Source organism: Haliaeetus albicilla, chromosome 4 (genome assembly GCF_947461875.1).
Source record: "Haliaeetus albicilla chromosome 4, bHalAlb1.1, whole genome shotgun sequence".
Classification (NCBI taxonomy): Eukaryota; Metazoa; Chordata; class Aves; order Accipitriformes; family Accipitridae; genus Haliaeetus; species Haliaeetus albicilla.
The window spans coordinates 22,035,655-22,059,601 of NC_091486.1; the positions used below are offsets into that span (position 1 = coordinate 22,035,655).

Sequence of the window (23,947 nt, forward strand, 5' to 3'; positions counted from 1 at the left end):
TTAAAATTCTATTGGACAAGGAGGTTTAGCCTGAAAGTCAGAGAAGTCTCCATTATACTACAGAAAGAGAGAAAGAAAAAAGAGGTGTAAATCAAAGAAAACCAAGAGTGGCATGCCAGAGCTAGTTGAACACTTCTGCCCAGTTGGCTATAAGACAGAACCTGAAGTTAGCCAAGTAGTTGAGAGTAACAATGAAAAACAGGTGCTGCCTGTGTTTGGGTATTTTTTTTAATCTTCTGAATAGTCCACCCCAAAATGTGCCCCTAAGGACACCAAGTCATTCTGGGAGAGGTTACAGAACAGGTTCTGTCCCTGCTCTTGGCTGGTCTCTTTGGAAAAGGAGTTCTGGGAAGCCAGGTTGGTTGAGCTGACTTGCATATGCCCACCCATGGAGATGGTGGCCCAGCAGCCCTGGAATTTAGCTGTGTTTGCCCACAGTGGTGATGGGCAGCTCAGAAGGCAGCGCCTCTTTACTGCAGTCAGCACCTGCCGATGTGCGATCATGACAGATGTGGACCGAGGACTCTCTCAAAGATAATGAAAAAACACGTAAATTGGGAATTGACACAGCTGTATATGAGGGAAAAAAAAAAAGGAGGTAGGACTAGAGGACCGACAGAGGTCCCTGCCAACCGAAAGTATTCTGCAACTCTAAACTGGGCCATGAAAAGCATTTGTAAACATTCACTGTTGCTGTTCATATACCTGGTGTCAGAAGCCCTGCATGTTGCTTAAAGGGATTTTTGAAGCAACAGTCAGAATTGAATAAAGGGCTAAATACTAGGAGTACATTTTTATTTATGGTTTGTAATATAAATGCTGGCATGTCATAACCATACAATTTTCCTAGCACTTAAGATTAGCTGAAAGAGGACTTTTTAAGTGGAAGTTACATATCTGTAAGTATTTGTGTCTGACTTTCTGCAAACACGTAACAAGGGATGGAAATGCACAGCTTGCCATTAGTGGAAAGTGATGCTTCTCAGCATTTGTCATACAATTACCAGTCTCTATTAAAAGGTAAAGAGATGTCAGCGTTGCCTTTGTAAGATGCTTGGATCATGCATCAGATTCTAAGGTTTGAGGGTTTTTTTTAAACTGAGCAGGAGTATCTTCCTCAATTGCCAAATTACCTGCATTTAACAAGTTTTAAGATTTAAAATTATTCATTATATATGTATTTCCTTCTTTGAATTAATTTGTTCTAGCCAATAAGCAGTATAGATTGGAATGCTAGCACCCATGCTACAGTAATTCCCTTGATGGTAAAAATAGCTAGAAAGGTCAAAAGCATCTAGAGATTATCTAAACAATTTGATTACAGATTAGGGGCAGGGGAAGAGGGGGGATTGGAGGAGAAAAAAGAAAAAGTAACAGCCCTGTAACATAGCAGATGAAAACAGAACGAAGGGGAGAGGCAGATCTTTGAAAATCCTACCTTTTTTTCCTGTTTGTTTTATATATAATATGCACTTTTGGTCCACAATGAAACCCTTGAAAAGCAATTATGTTTATTATTTAGAAAACCAGTTGCATTGGAATGTGGTATCATTAAGTGGTCTGAATGATACTGAATGTACATAGTACTTTCTTATCCGTTTGACTTATGACTTATCAATTGTACTTTTTCTCCAAACCTAAGTACTTAAGAACCAACTATTCCTTACTGGAAGGTGCTTTGTTTCCTGCCAAAGAGCACTGAAACAAAAGCTGTTGCCTCCAGCCTTTGCCACTGCTAAGCAGTGTAAGGTGAGCACACGCAGCACAGCCAGAGGTATGGCGGAAAGCATACTTTACTTCTATGCCTCACTAAATAATACATTGGCAAGCCAAGCGCATAAGAGATTTGGTGTCTTGTAACTACTATCAGATGTGTGTCTATCAAGCTTCATGTTCGTTAGTCAAATGAGACCAATGAATTAGAGAACGTTTAAATTTGTCTTCCTTTAAACAGGCACACAATAAGTGCAGCAGAGTCACAACCGGAAAACTTGACTGAGAAGAACACAGCGGTAAGATAAGCTCAGTACAAATACACAATTTAATGCTTCTATTTTTTTTTAAATAGGCTGTCTAGTGTGGGGCCTGATACTGCTCAGGTAATAAATAAGGGGATAAAAGGGAAAAAAAAATAAGCATGTCTTTCCTCAAGTCCCATGAATATGAATAATGCACTTTCCTCTCTTATTATATGAGAAAACATGTTGATTTTGCTGGTAAGATATGAGAATTAGTGTTCCAGTGTGATTTACCTCAAAATACTGGAACCTTGTTACATTGCTAGAATAGGGGTCTGCCATAATTTAGAGTTGAAACAACATTTCTTAAAGTGGTATTATTTAGGTACGCATATGTGTATCAGGATAAAGGTTGGCATGTCAAATAAGAGCCCGATTTAATCTATTTTCTCAAAATATGACTAGGAATTTGGAAATGCTTTACATTTTGTAGTAATCAAGAACTATTTTAGCTCTTTTCAACTCGTCTGAGCTGCTTTTGTTAAGAAGTGTCTGAAATGTAAATGAAGAAATGTTACAGATACTTGAGACTCTGCTTACCTGCAGGAGAAACTGCAAGCTTTTCAAGGAACAGAAGTGTGTGCCTAGCTATCATGTGCACATTTAAAGAGTCCTTACGGGAGAAGAGATTATTTAGTAAAGTGGCCAGTGAATATTGCAGTTGGACTAGATGATTGTTGTAGTTCCCTTCCAACTGAAGTATTTTATTCTATTATTGACTAGATTTAGGGGAGAACTTAGGCAGCTACTGGTCCTCTCTTTCATCCCCCTGCCTCCCTTCCCAGCATTGCCATAAACTAAAAAGGGTCAGCTGCTTTTTGTTCTGTAGCCTCCTCTGGATCCTGTGGTTGTTCTTCAGTGGTTTGGAAAATGCATTGGGTTGAATGAAATACAGTCTTCATTTGCAAGGTGTTGGTCCTTCTCTCATAATTTATCCCAAGATGGCCTATGGATCCTCATGCCAGGGGTTCTTGACAGTGCAGATTACGTGGAACCAGATGTCTAGGGTGGGCTGTCAGAAGCAAAAGCTGGATGAAGTAGTATGGGAGATCATTGAACGGACTTCTCAAATCTTGTCCTCAAAAGATTTTTTATTTTGGGGTTTGGTTTGTTTTGGGGTTTGGCTTGGTTTTTTTTAAATTGAGAGGGAAATCCAACTTAATATGCAATGGTAAATGGCAGCTGTTTGACAACAGACTGTTTTCTACTATTAGGAGAGGACTCACCAGTACAATATGCATGATTATATCATCCCACAGTGATACAGCTAAATGAACATAGCAACAGTATTCACAAATAGTTCTACAAATAAACTGTATCGCTTTACTATTTTTACAATTTCTATTTACTTGTTTGCTAGTGAACAAATGTTAGTTTACATGTAAGAAACATTTAAAATAGCAAGAATATGATGAAAATGCAGGTAGCCATTTTGGCAAAGGAATACACAGCAGAACTGATACATTGTTCTCAACAGCTCTTTTAATTACCTGCATGAATACATTCACCTACCAATTGAATAAATACTCTGCAAACAGTAGAAGAGGGTTTATCTCATTTATAGTGCAAGAAGAAAAATACCATTTCAGTGATCCTACTGTGAAGACAGATTTATCAACAACTTCAGGTTTAAAAAAAAACCCTGAAATTTACTGGATATCTGCAATTCATGAGTCTACAAAATCTACAGGCCTTCCTATAGCTTTTTGCTCAGGAAAAATATACATTTATCAGATTTATTACATGCAATGAAGAATTACCGTAGGCCTCATAAAATTGGTGGGAGAGAGATCCAAAAGATCCCAGAGAAGCAGCACAAAAAAAGTAAACCCTACGGTTTGATTGCAGTGTTTGAATGCTATACTATCACTGGTCTCATAAAACAAACACATTCATGCAAAAGCTTTATAGGTAGCATTCACAAAGACCTACTTTTGAAGGATATATAGCATTTTAGGTAGTTCCTTCACAAGAATTCCACCATCAATTTCTGCCAGAATGACTGCTCACTAGCTAACTTAATTTGTTTGGTACTGCAGTCTTCCTCTTTCCAACACATCCTTTTTTTGGCCACAGCAACACCCTTGAGTCTCCCAAACCAAGGAAAATGAGAGGGCAATGCTCCCTGCAGAGTTTTAATCTGGCTGAAACCTTTATCCTATCACATTGATAATTTTTTTTTTAATATATTGTTCCTTATTATGGGCTGTTATTTGACCATTATGAGCAGGGGTTTGGTGCAATGGGACTGAAAACATGAATGTAACAGATTAAGTTTTGTCTTGCCCCAAGTCCCAAACATGGGCATGCTCCTATTCTGCAGCTCTTGGGAAGAGGATAGTCACAGACCCACAGATGTGAATTTGCCTGCCAATTTCAAGAAATTGGATAGTGTAATAAGTTTATTGTCTCTGTGAGAGAATAAATCAAGATAAGTTTTGGGGGGGGAGTGAAAAGGTCAGAGGACAAATACAGCCATATTGCTGAGAATTAAAAATAGTGGACACAGAAGAAAGAAAAAAAAAAGATACTTGATAAAAGCAACAATATCTCTTCTCCCCTTCACTTAAATAAGATAATTTTACAGATGGCCAGTAAAAGTTGAAAACTACAGTTGGCAGAGCCAGTATGAAATTATAATAGTGATTTAGGTCAAAGTACAAATCTGTGCTTTTCTTATTTCCTCTATTTTCTTCCTACATTTTCATGAAGGCTAAGGCTCTACAAAGCTCAGGAAACAATTAAAATAACTGACAATTTTACATATTCACTATTCATCAAATATTTTACTTGAAATAAATTCCCATTAGTATTCTTCAGTGATTTAAACTACCATGAGCAGGTAAGGAAGGAAATTAGAAGATCAGAGACCAGTTTCAGAGACAGCAGAAATAAAATGTGAAAACCTCAAATGACGTCTAGGACACACCAGATTCTGGTTTGGGGGTTTTGGTTTTGTTTTTTTTTCCTCCAAGTTTCAGAGAGACACTTTCATTAAAATACATCTTCAGGAAGTGGCTTAAAGTCAGGTTTAGGCCTACATTCAAATTTATTCCTGACACAAATGCAGATTTTACAATGAAATCTCTCTTTTTACGGGGCAGGGCAGGAAGTACAGCAAATCACCAACTTTATAAACCGTTGAATCTCCATACAATTTCACCTCATACAAGCCAATTCATGCATGCAAACAAAGCAAATGCGTTTGTTTTATCTGCCATCTAGCAGCCACAGGTCCCACACTAGACAAGGGTAAAAGAAGCTACCACTCTTACTTAAATCTATTTTGAGAGCTGTGAGGGAGAAGGAGGTGAACTCCAGACTACTTTTGAATGACGGCATAACACCTACCCTGAAAACCACTGAAACCAATAAAAGGACCCACTAGCAATGAAGAAGCCTGCTTCACAGTCTAAAGTCAATCCTTAGATGTAGTGTAAATCAGGAGTATCACTCAGCTATGAGTTAGGTGGAACATTCTTGCGACTGGTGAGTTTAACAGCTGTTCTTCATTTTGGGTTAAAAGTCAGACCCATTTAGGATCTTTGATGAAACCAGACAGCTTAGAACAACAGGTACATGTGGTAGGGGAAGGAAGGGTTTTACTCTTTTGCTTGCAGGAAAAGGAGAGCATGGGAGGCAGCTTGCATCAGTCAAGGGGAACTAGCAGGATGTTAGCCATAGTCACAACCTAGTACTGCCAAAAAGCTAAAGGAGAGACATGTCTTGGGCCAATTTCTGGCTGGAAAGAAGGTGAAAGCTGTGAGCCAGGAAACTCTTTCCTGTTTTGTTCAAGGAAGGTGGACCTTGAGTTTCCTTTGAAAAATATTCTTGGAGTGCATCAAATACCCAGTGTCTCGCCTGTGTTTTTCCTCCTAAGCAAAATACTACAGACCACACTAATTCTGGTTGAAAATTGACTCAAAAAAACCCCAGGCCTAACTCCCAACAATGCAGATTTAAACTCAATCAAATGTAAGCATGTTAAAGGATGGTCAAACATATAACAAATTCTCTTGCCAAGAAGGGAGTGGCTAATGAATTGATTTTAGCTAGTAGTTGGGTCTCAGTTCTTGTTAACATTTCTCTTTACTGTTTTAAATGCATGTTCTTTCTACTCAAGCTCATTTTGAATGAGAGATGAAAACTTACATTTGAGTATTTGCTGCAGGGCAGAAAAACCTCAACTCAAACCTCTTGGGAGCTGATTTCAGGAAATGGGTAACAGATTTCAGCAACTGGCACAAAATGATAGAATGGCAATTTTCCTTCCCAAGCATATTGTAAGAAAGATGAAATAAGCCTTTGTGAGAACACAGTCAACTGATCAGAAGGATTCAATACCAACACTTAGTAAATTACCTGTCAGAAGAGTTACAGTGCAATTAGGAGCACCATACCAGGATGTATTTCCAGACTACCCAAGTACTCTCACAGCTAGTGCAGTAGCCCTTCTGTCTCCTGGCTGCATTAAAATGCTGTGTCTCACTCTACAATACCGACAGCTGTATCAAATCTAAAAGATACCAGCAGTCACCTGTCACAACACCTTTCAGTGCAGCACACACTGATTACCAGGCACTCATTCATTAGCCCCACTTTGTTTGAAAGTCTCCTTAATTGTGTGCTTGCTGCTTCTGCATTCATGATAGACAGCAATTCTGCTGGCAAGCTTAAGAATAAAATATCTGAACGCCACTCTTAATTCACTTTTAATTAACATATTGCTGCTGTATGAACACAGAGAACCCTTTCACTGACTCTTGCCAGATCTCACTTTCCACTGGGAAGTGGCTTCTGTCCCAGCCACCGGTCTGCACCCCAGCCTGTCCCACAACCCGCAAGGGCTCTGGAGCCGCCCTGCCGCGGCCTTCACTGGCACGGTGCCGCCTGCCTCTGACCCCAGGTACGTGTTGCATTGGCAGGGCACGCTGGAGCTGGCAGACTTGCCCCTGCAGAAGGGCTCCGTGGAGCTCCTCAAGCAGAGATGGGAGTCCACCGATGCTACAAGACCTGGCCCGACGCTCCGGTGCTCTCCAGCCCCACGGTCCCTGGTGCTGGATAAGATCAGCTGCAGCAGCACCGTGGAGAAAGTACCGGCAGACAGCAGGAGGGTGGACATGTTCAAGGAGGAGACCTCAGGCGGCCCTCAGCAGACCGAGCACTTCCCCATCACTGTGGAGGAGCTGCGGAGCCACTTCGAGGCCCTGGGTGGCAAGAAGGTAGGTGCCTGGGGTGGGCGGACACTGCGAGGGAATGGAAATGGGCCCCAGGGCGGTTTCCCCAGCCTCACACAGCCCCTTCTCCTGTGCCCCGCTGGGGATGGGCAGCGCCGCCCACAGCTCCCGTGGATGTCCTGTGGACAATTTGGATCAGCGTGTTAATACTAAGTGTTCTCTAGCTTTCCTTATTCCATAATGTTATTGGTCTGGATCATTTTAATGGTTGCTGACGACTGGCGCTATCTGCCAACCTGTCAGGTAAGTTGGTGCGCAATTGTGCTTGGCCAGTGCTTTTTAGCGGGGGAGAAAAACAAGGTATTATGGCCCAAGAGCAGAATTCCCCAATGAAACTATTTACAAACACTCTAAAACTTTCTGAAGCAGTTGTTTCTTAATTGTAGAACAGTATTGACTCCCTTTCAACTGAGAAACCTGCTGTCACTTCACCCATTGGTTTTCACTGGCATAACATGACAGGCTGGGACAAATTGCAACCTTTATTTGTCATCAGATTTTTGTCTGAGACATGTCTGTGATTTCTTTGAACTATCTAGACAGACGCTAGGCTTTTTTGAAGCTTAAAAAATGCTTCAGAGAAGTATAGGATACTGAAAAGGTTATTAGTGAACTTAATTAGGGCAACTTCATTTGGTTTTGTGGCTAAAAAGTCTTTCACCATGCTTTACCTCTTCTGCATGAAAACTAAAATGTCCCTGCAGGTTTTGGTTGCTGATGGAATATTTTATACCTTTCACATTGTAAATTCTCACTTCTTGTTCAGTTACCAGGTTAAAAGAAAAAAAAACATAAATAAATAAAACCTCCCCTTTTTACCCCATTTCTCAAAGATATACTAAAACTTGATGTCACTGTGTTCTACCACCTTCTAGCTACTGCAGGATAACCCTGCCAGGCCATGTACTCAGTCATTTACCCATTTAATTTTAATGCCCAGAGTGATTTAAACATGGTTTTCTGGTCCAGAAACTAGAGTTCAGAATAATGCATGCTGACCGTGATATAATTCATACACAAAATCCTGCTATTAAAAGATATTAGAAAGCTTTTTTATGTGAACAGTAAAATAAATATTCATGTGATTCATGAAAAATCTTTTCATTGGCTTTAGACACGTAACACAAAAAGTAGCAGGTACCAATAAAATAAAGGTTAAAACTTTATGGGATTATTGAGCACTTTAAAGACCACATAAAATAGTCATAGACTGCTGCAAAGTGGCATACTCAAATGATTTTAAGGCGGAGACCTTTTTGGTTGATCTAACTTAGTCATTTTTTAATAATACCAAAATAAATTTTTTTCCTATGAAGCAGTGCATTCAGTATTGCAGACATGACCATTCTTGTCAGAGCAAATTGGTTCTTTTTTAATCTTATTGATACAAAGAGCTCCTTATTGAATGAGAAAGAATAATTTTTTGGACTTAAGCAGCATTCTTCACTTGACAGGATTGCAGACCTTTATTTAAACAATAATTACCAAGAAAGTAAAAGAACTCCTCACTCCCAGTCTCAGAACTGTTACACCAATTAAATATTACTTTGTTAGGGTTTCTTTGCAAAATTTGCTACTGCTCCATCTGCAAATGCTTTGAATTCATGTGCAGCTTAGAATCTGACCATTAGTATTATTATTTCACTGATATACTTTATAACAATTATTTCCAAGTATATCTCTCTGCTAGGTGTTCCTTCAAGTGAAAATTAATCATTTCTGATAAAAAAGAGGAGCAAAGGCTCAGTAAAAAGTGTAGGAGGTAGGGGGGAAAGGGTCAAGGAAGTGTTACTTTCCTCTTTCTTACAATTTGTTTGCCAAGAACGCTGCGTATGAAATGTATTTGAGTAGAGCTCTAGTTAAAATCAGTTTTATTCTCTGGCCACCCAGAAGTGAAAGAAGAGGTGTACTCTCTACAGAGCATGCCTTCTTGCTATGTTACTGAAACTCATGGAGGAATTGCAACTGTTAAGATCAGTATGTTGCAAAGAACATTGAAAAGCAGATGGTGCTTATAAACTGGGAAGTGACAAGGGGTGGAAAATAGTGAGGAACAGGCCCTTTTTTCAGAATTCAAGTGGAAGAGCTTGAATTCTGTTATCCTGTTCAGGTAGCTGTCTTAGGCAATAAGATTTATATTGCCTCTGAGGATTTATTTCCCTAGCATTGTAAAACATCTTGAGGTTTCCAAGATACAATCAATGTGAAATGTAGAAAAATGGAATCTGCATCATAGAAGACTTTCACAATGTAAGCATTGCGTCAATATTTTTCCTTAAAAAGAAAAATTTGAAAGTGAGCCTACAAAAAATGTAGGCATTCATACCAAGGGTTTCTGATGCTGAAGAAGTACGGATACTTAAACTCAGGTCATGCACTTACAAATCTGGGCAACACAGACCCAAAGCAAGACTGACAGAATTTAAAAAAAAAAATGTGTGAACTCTACAGGCATAGGAGTTCTGTGACAGGTTAGATTATTTCAGTAATACGAAAAGTTGGAGCTAAACTGATGCTGGTGCTAACGGCAACAACACCTATGTCCAAGATCTAATGGCACAAAAAATGTGTAGAAATTACTGATTCCTCCACTGGTAACAGTGAATAAGCATGAAAAAAATAAAATCATGTGACATAAATATGATCCACAGCAATCTCAGGCTTTGCATGTATAAAGCCTGGACTTTGTATCATATTTTAAATTAATATACTGAAGGTTTTTAAAGGTGCATGTTAAGCATTTGATGTGTATCTGGTTAATGATAAGGACCCTAGATGTTAAAGGTGACAAAGGCATTTATTAATATTAATGAATGTTAAGTATTTTAGTAGTTAAATATTACACCATGAGATAAGATACTTGTAATGAAAAACAATAGCAATTTAGTATGCCTTCAGAAGATACCTTTTGACTATAGTTCTATCAAGTCATCAGTGATACAAAAAAATACTTGTATTGCAAGATAATGCAAGGCTGTGCAAAGGTTTTAGCAAATTAATTGCTTAAGATTCAATCTCTTTCAGCCATAGTACATTTCCATGGGCAGGAGGAGTGAAAGATGGGGAATGAACTGATGCATTTTCCTTGAATTGTTGTAGTGGTTTCACCCAGAAGTGATAGAGAAGGTTAGAACAAAGTTAGAAATGGCTGTATGTAAAACTAAGTTGAAGCCATAGAAATCACAGTGGAATTTTTAAAATTTAAACAAAATGTCTTTTAAGGCTCAGTGCCAGCTAACTATATTACAGTTACCTTATGCATAAGTGAACATGCTCATTAGCCTTATGCTCAGAAAAAGACTGCCAACTGTTGTAACCCTGCTTAAATGGACTATCTCTTGACTAATCAGACTTTCAACAGCAGGGCCCATCTTATTATCCATAGGAAAAATAGATTTTATTCTAAGGCAGCAAAATCCTGCTGATTAAAATTTCTAAAACCTGTCATTCAGGTTCCATTTCCATTGCAGTGCTGTTATTTGTATATGTACAAAATCAATAGAGAAAAATCAGGGCAATTAAATAATGTTAAACCATGAAGTGACTTCTAAACAATTATATCAATTATATAAAGAACCCTCTGCTGGTTCAAAAGTGAAAGACATTATTATAGGCAGCTGCAAAGATATTTAGACTTTTGGCATTTTTCTTCCTGGTGGCTATATGGTGAACTATGCCCAATCCTAATTATTTGAATGGAATTAACACTTCATATTGCAATAGGAGAATACAAAAAAGAATAAAAAGAGACAGGGACTAGGTTTAATAATTTTGAAGCTGAATCAGTTGGTGAAGTCAAATTACTTTTGCCTGAGTTTATCCAAGTAGAACTTGGATGTATATCCTTCTTAGGAGTATTAATAAGTTAATAATTAATTAAGTCTGTTGCTGGAGCCTTTTAATGAAAGCCTATAGTATCAGGCCTGTCCATACCTTTCCATTACATAGAAATAAACTGATGTCCCATTCTGATAAAATGAAAAGTATTTCCCCCTTTCCTACAGGAAAAAACTTTTTCTTAGGAAGTAATAATGTAGTAAAACATCGATTTACTGTACTGACTTATCACTCCCATGAAACAAGTACTTTAGTTTATTAGCACTCAAATGCATTGGAATGTTAAAGCAACCAAGGCCTCTGTTTGCTGGAAAGTGATTATGTATGTTTTTCTTAAAATATGTTAAAGCATCCCAACTGAAAAAGTAATTTCATGCTTACTTTTTAGAGAAACGTATTCAAAGATCTCATTAAAACCATTCATTTAAATAATCTGGTATATGTTCATTAAACTGTGTCCTTTGCAGAAAACACATGAACTGCTGCCAGAAAGTAAATGAAGGGAACAGATGTTTAATGTAAAATGTTAGACCTTCACTAAAATTGTTTAAACAAGCAGCATCTTTTTTTCCCTTAACACTCTAAGAAACGTTTATATTAATTTAGCAAAGCCATGTAATGCAGAAAAGAACAGAAAGCCCACAACAACTGTAGGTCAGTTTTGTACCCTGTTAGCACTTGCATCATTTGTATTTTTATTATGGATGCTTGAAAGCAAATAGTGAGGAGTGCATGGGATGGCCAAATGATTACCCTTGCTGAAAAGCTTGATACTGAAGGGAGTGCTGTACGGTCAGCCTTCTGGATTTTGGCTTCATCTCCTTCTTGGCTCATTCTTTTTGTGACACAATGCATTCCTCCCCTTTGTTTTCATGAACTTTTTTCTAAGGCCAGAAGATTCCACAACAAGGAAAGGCCATATTGCCTATGGGACTTGAATTGTAGATCGTGAAGAACAGGTTTTGGTAAAAATTCACATTCTTTTTTTCCTTAAAGGAAAACTTTTCTTCTGTGCTTTTACTTTCTCAGTAAACATATCAGCTCTTTACAGGTACCTTACAAATCATCTGAAGAAAAAATCCTCCTCCCACTTTGGTTATTCTTATTTAACTCACCTCTGAAATGGACTGGCTTTTCACAGTTTGGAAGATGTATTGAATTTTTTGCCTTTCTAGAAACTGCACATTGACAGAGTTCTCACTGATCTCTACAATGTTTTATGCCAGGGAACGTGGCTTTTCCAATGGACTTTCCAAAGTTCCTTTGTTCACAAGCAGTCCCGCAAATTATTGCAGTACGGTGTGTGTGTATACACACACACACACACGTACATATATATATATATATATATAAAGGTCTTCTATAAATTACTGCTGTTCCTTCCTGTTTAATGAGTGAATTGGCAGTGATTCATATTCCATCCCAGTGTACCACCTGCAGTTCTTCAGTTCTTCTGAGCTATTTTCTCTGTGTTATTTACACCGTTATACTTTCATTGTATATACACCCAGAAGTAACTATTTTCTGGAGACTGTACCTGCCTTCCTCAAGGTGTTACACAAAACTGGATTTGAAATCAGCACAAATGATTCACACTTGTGACAATTTCAGACATTCTTCACCATGCCCCTGTTAACTAGTTTCTCTAGTGGCCTGTGCTACTAGTTTTGCTAGTTGCCTAATTATTAAGTAACTATGCTTAGGCCAAATACTTGAATGTTTTCCAAATAACGAGTTATAATATTTTCCTTTAACAGACCCTTGAGAACTCTTTTATTCTTCTGCCCTCAATTCAGCTTTACCGTTTTTTGTGCTTTATTTAGGGGTGTATACAGCAGAGGAAACAATCTGTAATAGGATCTCACCTTAAAAGGGTAGAATCATCCACTTTTCCTCACAGTGAGAGATGCATTTGAGCTGCAGCAACAAGGAAGCTTGCTAGAAAAAAAGTAGGACAGATCAGTCGGAAGATTGAAACTTGTGTGTCACCAGTTCCTTATGAGAAATTAAATCTGGGTTTAATCTCATTTACATATAAAGTACTGTTGAGTAGGCTGCATTTTTATAAGGAACAGGATGGGATGGACTACGGTCATATGCCCTGAACTAAACTTTCCAAAGGAAGTCTCCTTTGTGCCAAGATTTAATAGATACGTTTGTTGCTTCTCAATGTTCTTGTTGCTTACTGCTTATTCAGAATCCACAAAGATTCATCATGTATCATGTGCTGCAGATGAGGGTGGCTTATTTTTAGGATCACTTGTCGTCAACAAATTGCAATGATTTCAGGTGTGGGTCTCATTTTTGTCTGATTATTGTCTGGCTCTATTCCCTATGTTCTTTCTGTCCCACTGTTAAAAAGACTTCTTGCCTGGTTTTTTGGCTGTCATATTTTTAATTTAAAGAGACACTTTTCATCTGTTATGATGAGTTGAGTCTTTTGTGGAGTACAGCCAGCTAATCGAAAAAACAATTTTGACAGTGCATCAAACGCTACTTCCTAGGATGACTGACTTTCCTAGGAAGGCAGTCTAAGAATCTTAAAGTTCTTTCTGGAACAGGGAAGCATTTAAATAGAAGCATTTAAAAAACACAAAGCACATTTTCTCTACAAGATTAAGTCCAAATTTTTTCTTATGCTGTTGAATACAATCATACTTCCATCATTACATGGTAACAGATATCCCTAAAAAGTTGCATATATACACAGCAGTTTAACAGGTATTGTAAAAATCGAGAAAGTGAGAAAAGTGCTTAGCCAAAAAGACTTTTTAGTAATAGTGGGCTTCTGACAGTTTCTGAGGTATTTTCAGGACTCCTACCTGTATCACTGCAGATACAACATTGTTTTGCCTTTAGTTCTTTCAGTAAAGACCAGTGAAGCTAAAGAGAAATAAATTTTTTTTCATGCTAACTAAAGTTCTGCAGCTGAGCCTGTAATTTGGAAATGGAATAAACAGAGGAGAATCTCATTTGCTTCAGGAAAACCAAAAGAACTAACAGAATCAAGTTGGGTTTTTCTTTCAAAGTGCTAATACTGTAATATAAGGCTATTCATAGTATTAGAGTGGAAGTGTCTAGGTATGTTTCTATGAAAACGGCACTGATAAAAGAACACTAAGGTGTATGGAAAGAAATAAAATGTCTTATTTTGCTCTTCATAGTACACTGTAAGCTGCAGTGGTTACAAGAAGAAATTAGATTTTGAAAGAACCTGACTAACTTCATTTTTTTAAGCTGTTAATTTTTCTGAACAGATAGGAGATTTGATATTTTTAATATTTCTTTAGGGCCTTATTTAGCAGAAATTACCTTCCTGTAAGTTCAGGATTATAGCAGACTGACTAGTCTTTGGTTCAAGTCTCCAGAAGGCAGAGAAAAGCAGAGAAGCTCTGCCTTCCATATGTGGATGCTATCTCTAATCTGACTGTGTGCTATTAAGCAAGCACACCAAGAGAATGGAGAAATGAGGAAAATGACCCTTTGGGCTTCTTAGGAAAGGCACATACACACACACACACACAAAAAAAGTCATGAAAGGGTTCTTCTTTAAAGATATGATCACTTAGAAATGACCCAGAAATTGCATGTTGTAGAAATAATCTTTAACATTTTAAAATCTGCAGAGATCAATAAAGTTAAAAACTTTTAACTTAGAGAGAAGTTGTATGTGATGTCCATTGAGTTTTGTACAGTTTGGTCTTGAGGGTGAAGAATTGTGCTTCTGGGTCATCAAAAAAATTACCTCTTCTCTTTCCAGACACATAAGCCAGTAAATACCTCACTTTATCCAAGTCTATTTTTGTTGTATGGTTTCCAACCTATTAGCCAGCAGCATCAGAGCTTGATAACCTCTGTGGGAAACTGACCATAAAGCACCTGGAAAGGCACAGCTCCTTTCCACGGTCAGTGGCCAGAAAATGACATTTGGAAAAGTATGTTTCATTTATAATGTTCTTTAACTTCATCTCCACATTTAGTTTAATTTTAGTTTGCAATATTTTATAGACAATACTTCTTATCCTAAGTAACTTCTTAAGTATTTGTCACTTGTGGCATAAAGCAACAAATCTTAAAACATTTTCACTATCATTCTGTCTGCTGGTACTTGGAACAATTTTCCAGCCTGTGGTATCTTAATCAGTTCTTGAAGCATGAAAGTGATGTGGAAAGATGGGAGGTAAATACGTCCATTACTAGCGTGTCTTGGGAAACAGCACTTGGAGGGAAACATAACATCTGAGTTAAGTGAATTAGTAGGAAATAAGCTTGTGACAAAGTCTGAGAAATCCACAGGTGGTAATATGCAGGGGAGAGCAGATCCATACATTAAACAGGAGTAAAAGAGACATTACTTGCTGTTGCAGAGTACAGTGTGTAATATGTCAAAGAACAATTTCAGCTTAACAATCAAATAAGAACCTGCACCAAAACATACTCACAATTATTGACTATTTCAATAGGCTATTAAATATTTAAAATAAAATCCCTAATATGTCTATTCCTGTTATCTTTCCTCCAACCTGTATAACGTTTCTGAGAAAAAAACTGTTAACAAGTCTGTTATTCTCTGACAGTATCCAGTAGAAAGAGAAATGGACTCACCATGTTTTCTGAAGTTGTTGTCATGAGGTTGAAGTAAATGGGTCCAAAATAACCATACTCAGGATTTTCGTGCTACTGTTCTGAATCTTCATGAAAGCAGAACAGTTCCTGGGTTTTCAAAAAGTAGTACAGCATAGAATACTTTCCATCTTTGTATGTCCAAGGCACAGGTAGTACCACTATATGGGTAGATGCCAACATGGGTCATTACAGCACAGAAGGTACAAATGACCCACTAAATACACTTTACCACATCAGCTGTCTTAATAGAAGAGATCCTTCAGGGATCCTTTTCACAGACAAGCTCTATCATGTGTGCTTCTGTTTCTGTTCCTTTAGCTCTGCATCTTCTCCCTTTTGTCAGCTCTTTGTTTTGCTCTGTTGTCTCTTTCACAAAAAGTTCTGTAAAGATTGGACTTTTTTTTAGATGTTTGCTGCCTAGATTTACAGTTACATGGCATGTTATCTTAAAGCTGAGCAATCTCTAGCTATTTAGCAAATGGGAAAGAAAAAGGAAAAGAAAATACCATTGCTGTACTTTAACACTGTTTCTTTTTTCTCTTCTGTGTCATGGTGTGATGGTATGTGGATGTACATGTTACTGAGGTTTAAGCAGGTCATGAACTTTGTATACCCAGGAGTGTTCAAGCTATGCATTGCCTTTCTCTGAAGGTGTTTATATGAAGTTCTGTCACAGATAATAAATATCATTGCTGGAATATGGGTATGAAAATGGTCTAGTAATGCTAGTTTTGAGAATCTCCCTAGTTATGCCCACTGTCTCAGAGTCACCATCATTTACCTTAATTTATAGCTCATCTTGAATTCTCTGTAGCTACATCTCTTACATAATACCCTCTTTATAGGCTCATTGTTAATCTTCCATTGTAGAATATCTGTTTCATTTTCCTGAATTACTCATTTCCAGTATCTGACCAAAGAAAATGCTATTTCTTAAAAATATGTGGAATGCTGATAACACATAATTTTACTAGCTTTTATAGATAGTAATATTGTGGGGAAAAAACTAATTTAAACACATATAATGACTATCAGATACAAAAGCCTTTGCTTAAGATAATTAGTCGAGGCCATATTAGCATTGTATTAAAAACAAAACAAAAAAAACCCCCACAAACCAAAAGCAGTGGAGGGAATCTTAATTTAGCACACTGAGAAAAATTTACAAGGAATTTTTAATTCAGGAGTGCTGTAGACTTCACCAAAACTTCCCAGCATGTATCTCCCTGAAGATGTGCAGAGCAAATGACTTAGAAGGTTCAGTTGATGTGCCCTGCATTATTACTGAATAAATGAAAAATTATGGGCACTTGAACACATATTGCTTACTGTAGTTTTGGAAGCAATATCAGAGAGTACATCATATGTTTAAGTTTTTAAAAGTAGTATATGTTTAATGGAAATAAACACATTTAAGACTTTAAAATGCATCAACTAGTTGGAGCTTTTACTAAGGGAGAAATTGTCTTTTGTTAGACTAAGCCCGTGCATTTTTCTTTTTGCTCTTGCTTACAACAGAGGGATCTGCCTCAGTTGCTTGAACAACTGAAGGAAAATGCTTTTTCTGTCCTGCTTCTAAAAGTGGTATCAGTGGACTCTGGGAACTGGCATGCTCAGTATTACTGGGAAATTATCAAATCTTAGAAGCCAGGCAATATTTTGGAAGGAAACAAAGCAGAGGGTCAAGGGAGAAAATTGGTGTATGTGCAAATGTGCAGCTAAAATAGAGTGCCTATGAAGAACTAGAAATATTAGTCATTTTCTAAAATCATTTGCTTCCCCACTCTGCTAGTGCTTTTGTTTCTGCTTTGTTATTTTTGTTTTCTGTTTCACACCACAATATACTTCTAATAATTTCCAGCCATTTAAAATAATTACAAAAATCATGAAATAGCAAATGACTGTGGAAAATCACAACAGAAGGAATGTAAATGTCTGCAGCAATACTAGACACAAAATGATCATGTTAGAAAACACCGCTTTCAAAATCATTATTTTGTTTTGCTTAAAGGCAGAGACACACACTGAGATACTTTAAGAACATTAAGAGGTCTAAACTGATACGCCTCTGAATCTGAGTAAATTTCAGCAAGAGAGCATGCAAAGAAAAGTATATATTGTCAGTGAATTTACAAGAAACAAACAAACAAACAAAAAAAACCCAAGCCCACACTTGCTCTCATGAAACCCCAAATAAATGACATTTTTTTTCCAGTCCCATATCTGCAATTAACAGTAGCACTGATAAAATAACGGTTCTTGAATTTCCACTGTAAGGGTGAAAACACTGAGAGTTATAAAATTACATCCCTAAATATACACTGTAAGAGAAAAAAAAGATAAGAACAAATGTATAAACTTAGACCTGACACGGAAATTTAGTATACAGAAGCATTCCTTTTACAACTGCAGTGCAAAGAATGTACTAAGTTTATTGTGAAAGCTTTAAATAAAACTTTATTGTGCTGAAACAGAGTAGGATTATTTTAAAAAGTGGTTTGGGGTTTTTTTTAATGTTGTGGTAAAACTTTTCCATTTACTTTGGAATTATTATATAAATAGAAAGGACAAGTTATCATGTTTGAAATGTTTCATACATGTATGTAAATAAAAAAATTAAAAAAGCAAGAGGACATAAAAGAGGAAAGCTACTGTTTTTAATTTTTGCTCTGTTTCAAATCTTAATTTGTGCCTCCTATGTGGTGTGATAGCATTTTATGCTGCCACAGGTCATGATTTTGGAAAAAGAACTCTGACATTATTCCTGCTTACTAATCACACTGGTTTAGAAAACAGTTTCCATGACTTGAACCAAATTGTAGCTTGTTAACGCTGGTTACAAAGCTATGCTGCCTGTATCCTCTCCAGTCTTCTGTTGGTGTTCTTTCTAATATATTTTATATTAAACACAGCTGTCAGATCTGGACTTCTTACTCCACATGGTTTACTGGTAATGTATTGCCAGTGATATATACAGACTTCTAGTACCAACTTAGTATAAATTCTGTTTGATTTGTATCTGATTTTATTTCAATTTGCTTTAAAAAGCCATAGTAAGATTTACTTCTAACAAGTTTTTTATTTTGCAGTTTTCATAAATTTTATCTTGATTTAGTTTTTTACAGATACTGTAGCTGGCCTACTTTAAACAATGTTACTCAAGCACTATAGTATCACATGCTTGAAAAAAGCTCATTAAAACATGTTTGGTCACTGTCAAATTACTTAACTGTGTCTTCAGTCTCCTTATGTGTTTCTAAAACACACAACTATTTTGTCCTCCAAAAACACCAGTAGAGATGGACCATTGCACAATATTCATTTAGGAAGAGAAGTTTCTGTAGCTACTGTATGTCCTATAGTTGTCTATTTAATCCATTGTCAAGTTGCTAATTTTGCACAAATATTCATTATCATACTGTGAAAACTGCTATAACATTTCAAATCAACATAATACAATTAGCTGCATATAACTGATATTCCTTCCATAGGACAGAGTCTGAACAGCTCAATAATTTAATGTATGCCAAACCCTTTTTAGCTCAAAGGACTAGGCCATTGCTTTTTAAGTAGTAAGACCAGGGACCCTATATCAATTTTGCCATGGTGATAAACGGCAAATCAGTGGGAGTTTTGGTAATTAAGAGTGAAATCTATAGGCATTTCAAGGCAGAATTTAGCCCCTCAATGTTTTTTCTTAGTGTAGAGCCCCGTTCTCAGATGGTGTCATGGTTTAACCCCAGCCAGCAGCTAAGCGCTACACAGCTGCTCGCTCACTCCCCCCCCATGGGACGGGGGAGAGAACCGGAACAGCAAAAGTGAGAAAACTCATGGGTTGAGATAAAGACAGTTTAATAGGTAAAGCAAAGGCCACACACACAAGCAAAGCAAACCAAGGAATTCATTCACCACTTCCCATGGGCAGGCAGGTGTTCAGCCATCTCCAGGAAAGAAGGGCTCCATCACACGTAACGGTTACTTGGAAAGACAAATGCCATCACTCCAAACGTCCCCCCCCCTTCCTTCTTCCCCCAGTTTTACATGCTGAGCATGATGTCATATGGTCTGGAATATCCCTTTGGTCAGTTGGGGTCAGCTGTCTCAGCTGGGTCCCCTCCCAACTTCTCTTGCCCCCCCAGCCTCCTCGCTGGTGGGGTGGGGTGAGAAGCAGAAAGGGCCTTGAGTCTGTGTAAGCACTGCTCAGCAATAATGACAACATCTTGGCATTATCAACACTGTTTCCAGGACAAATCCAAAACATAGCCTCATACCAGCTATGAAGAAAATTAACTCTATCCCAGCCAAAACCAGCATAAATGGCAATTCTGCAAAGAGATCTTTTTCCTCAGGTTGACAACAAACTCTTTTCAGGGCCTCTGTTCCGTGTATACAGCGGAGTTATTTTATACCCTTCTTCCAAATGAAAATACTGTCTTATTTTAAAACTGTCTGTAACAGCTGAAAAGGATAAGCATCTCTGGAGCTGGTCTGGGAATAAAATGAATGAGCAGGTTCCAGGCAGCCATAGGGGGTTTTTAAAGCCTCTTGAGAAATTCTGTCTTAGTGAAGTGGTGCATTGCAGAGAATCAACTGAGAATCATGGCTTTGTCTCAACAGTTTGCTTACTGGCTTCATAGAGTTTATTCAGCAGGTGTTATTAGCACTCCTCTGTAATAGTCACTTTAGGGGGTTTGTCATCAATCTTAATAATGCCATCAGCATTCCAGCAGATGGTGGACATGATTCCATGCACTCCCTGCTTCTAAATTGCACCAGAATGGATTTCCGTCGTGTTTTTAATTACAAATGAGAAATATATCAGAAACAGACTTGTCTCATGCTAGCATTTCCAAAGGCTTTTTCCAGACAGGCCAGGAGTATGTTGCTTCATCTTTTATGTTTTTATATTTCACTGAGATTGAGTGATTCACAGGAGAGATTATCAGCTTGTTCAGCACTAGAATTAACCTCAAATCATTCCTGTGTACTCTTTGTGAAGCAGTGTCTTGTTTTGAATTGGAATTTGAGATGCCAGCTTTTTGTAGGCAATAGTAAACGTTAGGAGCCAGTCCAGCAAAGCGCTTAGACATTAAGTATAACTTGAATTGCTACTGAGAACAATTATTTGAACAACAACCCTCAAGTATTTAAAGTTACAATCACAATAAAATGCATTGATGGATCAAGATTTTATGTGACAATTTTTAAAGCAACAGATTTGATTTCTAAACACTTATCCTACTGCTCCACTTGTTTCCCACCTCATCATCCATTTATGGATTTATTATCTTCCTTTCAACTTATGCTTTTACCCTTTCTCTTTGGGCCTATTCCTTCTACCCCTCCGTCACTTCTTACACATGCATTCTTTTAGTGGAGACCATATATAACATGAAAGTTAGGTGGTAGCTAGCTTTCCTTTAGGTAGCACACGTAACAAAAGTAATCAAGACATGATGGGATGGGGATGAGTGCATTTTTTGAATACACTTAAAGATGTCCTTTAAAAAAAAGATTAAATACTTTGAACATTAATAGTAGCTTTTGGCAATCTATTTAATATACTGACTGTAAATTCCTCTTCCAATCCAAGGTAGTTCAATGTATGTAGAAAAGGTAGTAGTAATTTGGTAAATAGTTTTCCTCTATTTAAAACTTTATGTGTTCTGGCTTACTGACTTTTAGATTAGTGCAGGACTGGATAGCAAGTGGAAAATCCACTATCTAAATGAAGCATACTCACTCAGCAGGCCACTGAAATTGGAATCTTTATCACTGGCATTTCTAAATGTAATGGCTGCATGCATATTCCTTTAAATTTGGCACTCCAGTGCTTTATTCTTTTCATCATGTCTAGAGTATGAGATCAGAACATAAAAATAGCTTCTTGCATCACCTTTTTCTCAGAAGCCCATTCAAAAACAGAGTATCAGAGCCAGTACGTAAAACTGAAGTTATCACATAAAAGTTACTTAAATATAGACAGGTTTCAACAAATTATCTCCAACAAAAAATGGAATAAATGCTGTTAAACAGGGTGCTCCACACAACATTCTATGTCCCAGCTGAATACCTGCTCCCACCAACACACATATAGTTACAAAAGCTTGACATGAATTGAACCCTGCATTAATCAGAAAGAAAAAGAACATTCTTCTTCTTTTAGTTTTCATTTGGCAACTTTTGCAAGAGTTGCATACATTAGCCTCTAATTAAGCACTTCTTGGCACTACCTCAGTGCTTTTTCGATAAGTGGCATTTATGTTAATTCTATCCTTATTAAGCAGATGTCTTTGCCATTCACTGTCATTAGGTTATCTGGGTAGATACCCCAATAAAACAGTATGCAAATTAAATTTAACCCAATTAAAAGGAGTTTATGGTAATCATAACACCTTCCAATAACTTTTTCACAGTAGGAAATACCATTTTCTGAGAATAAATCTGAGCTCTAGCACTTCAGCTGGAGCAATAGTGCTAGAAAATCATCATTCAGAAGCCCCACTAAGGCAGGGATGCTGTCTGCAAAATGGGGCTAGGGCAGTTGGAGACTGTCATGCAAGGGGGACTGTGACAATGAAAGGAAGGAACAGAAGAGAATGCACATGGTCATAGAATTGGTTTGTTTAGAGCAAAAAGTTCTGCACAGTGCTAAGCATGCAGTTCTTCTGCCCCAGACCATCATCACTATATATCAGAACAGCACCATCCTCACAGACACCATTAAATGGACCATTCACCTGTATAGGGATTCACCATATCAGGGATTTAAGGAATATGGATTGCTGTGGAACATTATGGTAAAAGCTAAAACTAGCTTTGAAAATAAGGAGAACTTAATTAGAAACAGCTAAAAGAGATTTAATGTATTTAAAATTAAGATCCACTACAGTGTAAGTATATTTTGTGGACAAATATATTAGCAGTCCCCCAAAATGTCAGTGTAATTATAGAGGAAAATATAGTTATTCTTTTTTGGGTACATTATTACAGGCAGCAGTACATAGAAATCAAAAGACAAATTAACAAAGATTTGGAACAATAAACACCAGTCTCAAACTACTTAATATGAAGCAACAGTAAATTGCATTCAGTAGCCTATAACAAAATGCTTCACAGGACTAGGATGACAAATTAATATCATGGCATAAAGCTGAAAGGAGAATTCATAGAATTGGTAATTGACACTGTTTACTGAAACCTCCAAATTACAATAATACCAAATAAAAAACCACACTGCAGTCATTATGGGAATAATGCTTACTACAAAACAAAACCTGAGATTTAGACAAATCTGCAGGTGGAAAAATCGAACGCTAAAGACAAATGGTAATATTTTTTACCTAAGCAATTCGTAAGTGCTATCCCAGATTTCCAGTTTTATTTGACATATGCTTTTCTGAACACAGGAAAATAAGCTGTATGAAAATACTTTCTGCCAGAGTGGCCAACATCTCAGAAATCTGTCCATAAAAGAATTTACATGAAAATCTCTTAAGTAGGGCCAATATTCCTGTAACTGATATTAAAAATGGTCAAAAAAGATACATTATTTTAAAAAAAAAATTCCTATTAAAATAAATGTCCAAAATACTAACTTATATAAATTTTGTAGGTAATGGAATTGCTACTGCAGAGATGAAAATTTGAAGAAACATTATAGAAATATGCTACAAGTTAATAAAAATAATAGAGCTAAAAAAAATACAAATCAAATTTATATTTGTCCCTAGCTTGCAAGAATAAGAATAAGAAACAGTAAATTTTGAAGTTTTTTAGCTGTTACTGGTAACTACAGAAAAATGTAGTAGGAATAAAAAAAAAAAAATCTAGATGAGTTTGTTCTCAAAGATGCCAACGGTAGTTGAAAATGCAGTATATTTTGAGTTTTCTATTTTGTTCTAATACTGTGGAAGTTAGAACATCATTAAAGTGATTCTCTGCTGTTGACTACTGAAAGCACACACAATGCTGTGGCAATATGATCCTGAGGCTGTTCTCATTTATGCCAGGTACTGGCTGGTTGCGGAACTGGAGAAGTAGGAGACAGACATGTTCAGGCTGATCTAACAACATGCACAGCTGCATTTTTTTTATTTCTCCTCTCCCTCCCCCATCCTCCATTTCTCCTCTGCATAGCCATTTCTGCATCACAGATTGTCCATACGGGATTTCACACATAATGGTCAGCTCTTCAGCTGTTTTAAACCAAAATACCATAATTAATAC

At 37.2% G+C, this 23,947-nt stretch overlaps 1 protein-coding gene across 1 annotated transcript in view; it reads left to right on the plus strand.

Annotated features, from left to right (window-relative positions):
- Nucleotides 1–112: 112 nt before the first annotated feature.
- Nucleotides 113–23,947, plus strand: part of XIRP2 (xin actin binding repeat containing 2) — a 51,824-nt gene continuing 27,989 nt past the window's right edge. The window contains exons 1-3 of the mRNA XM_069782955.1: nucleotides 113–219; nucleotides 1,955–2,012; nucleotides 6,944–7,240. Coding sequence (XP_069639056.1) covers nucleotides 113–219; nucleotides 1,955–2,012; nucleotides 6,944–7,240 — 462 coding nt within the window. The remainder of the gene's footprint in view (nucleotides 220–1,954; nucleotides 2,013–6,943; nucleotides 7,241–23,947) is intronic.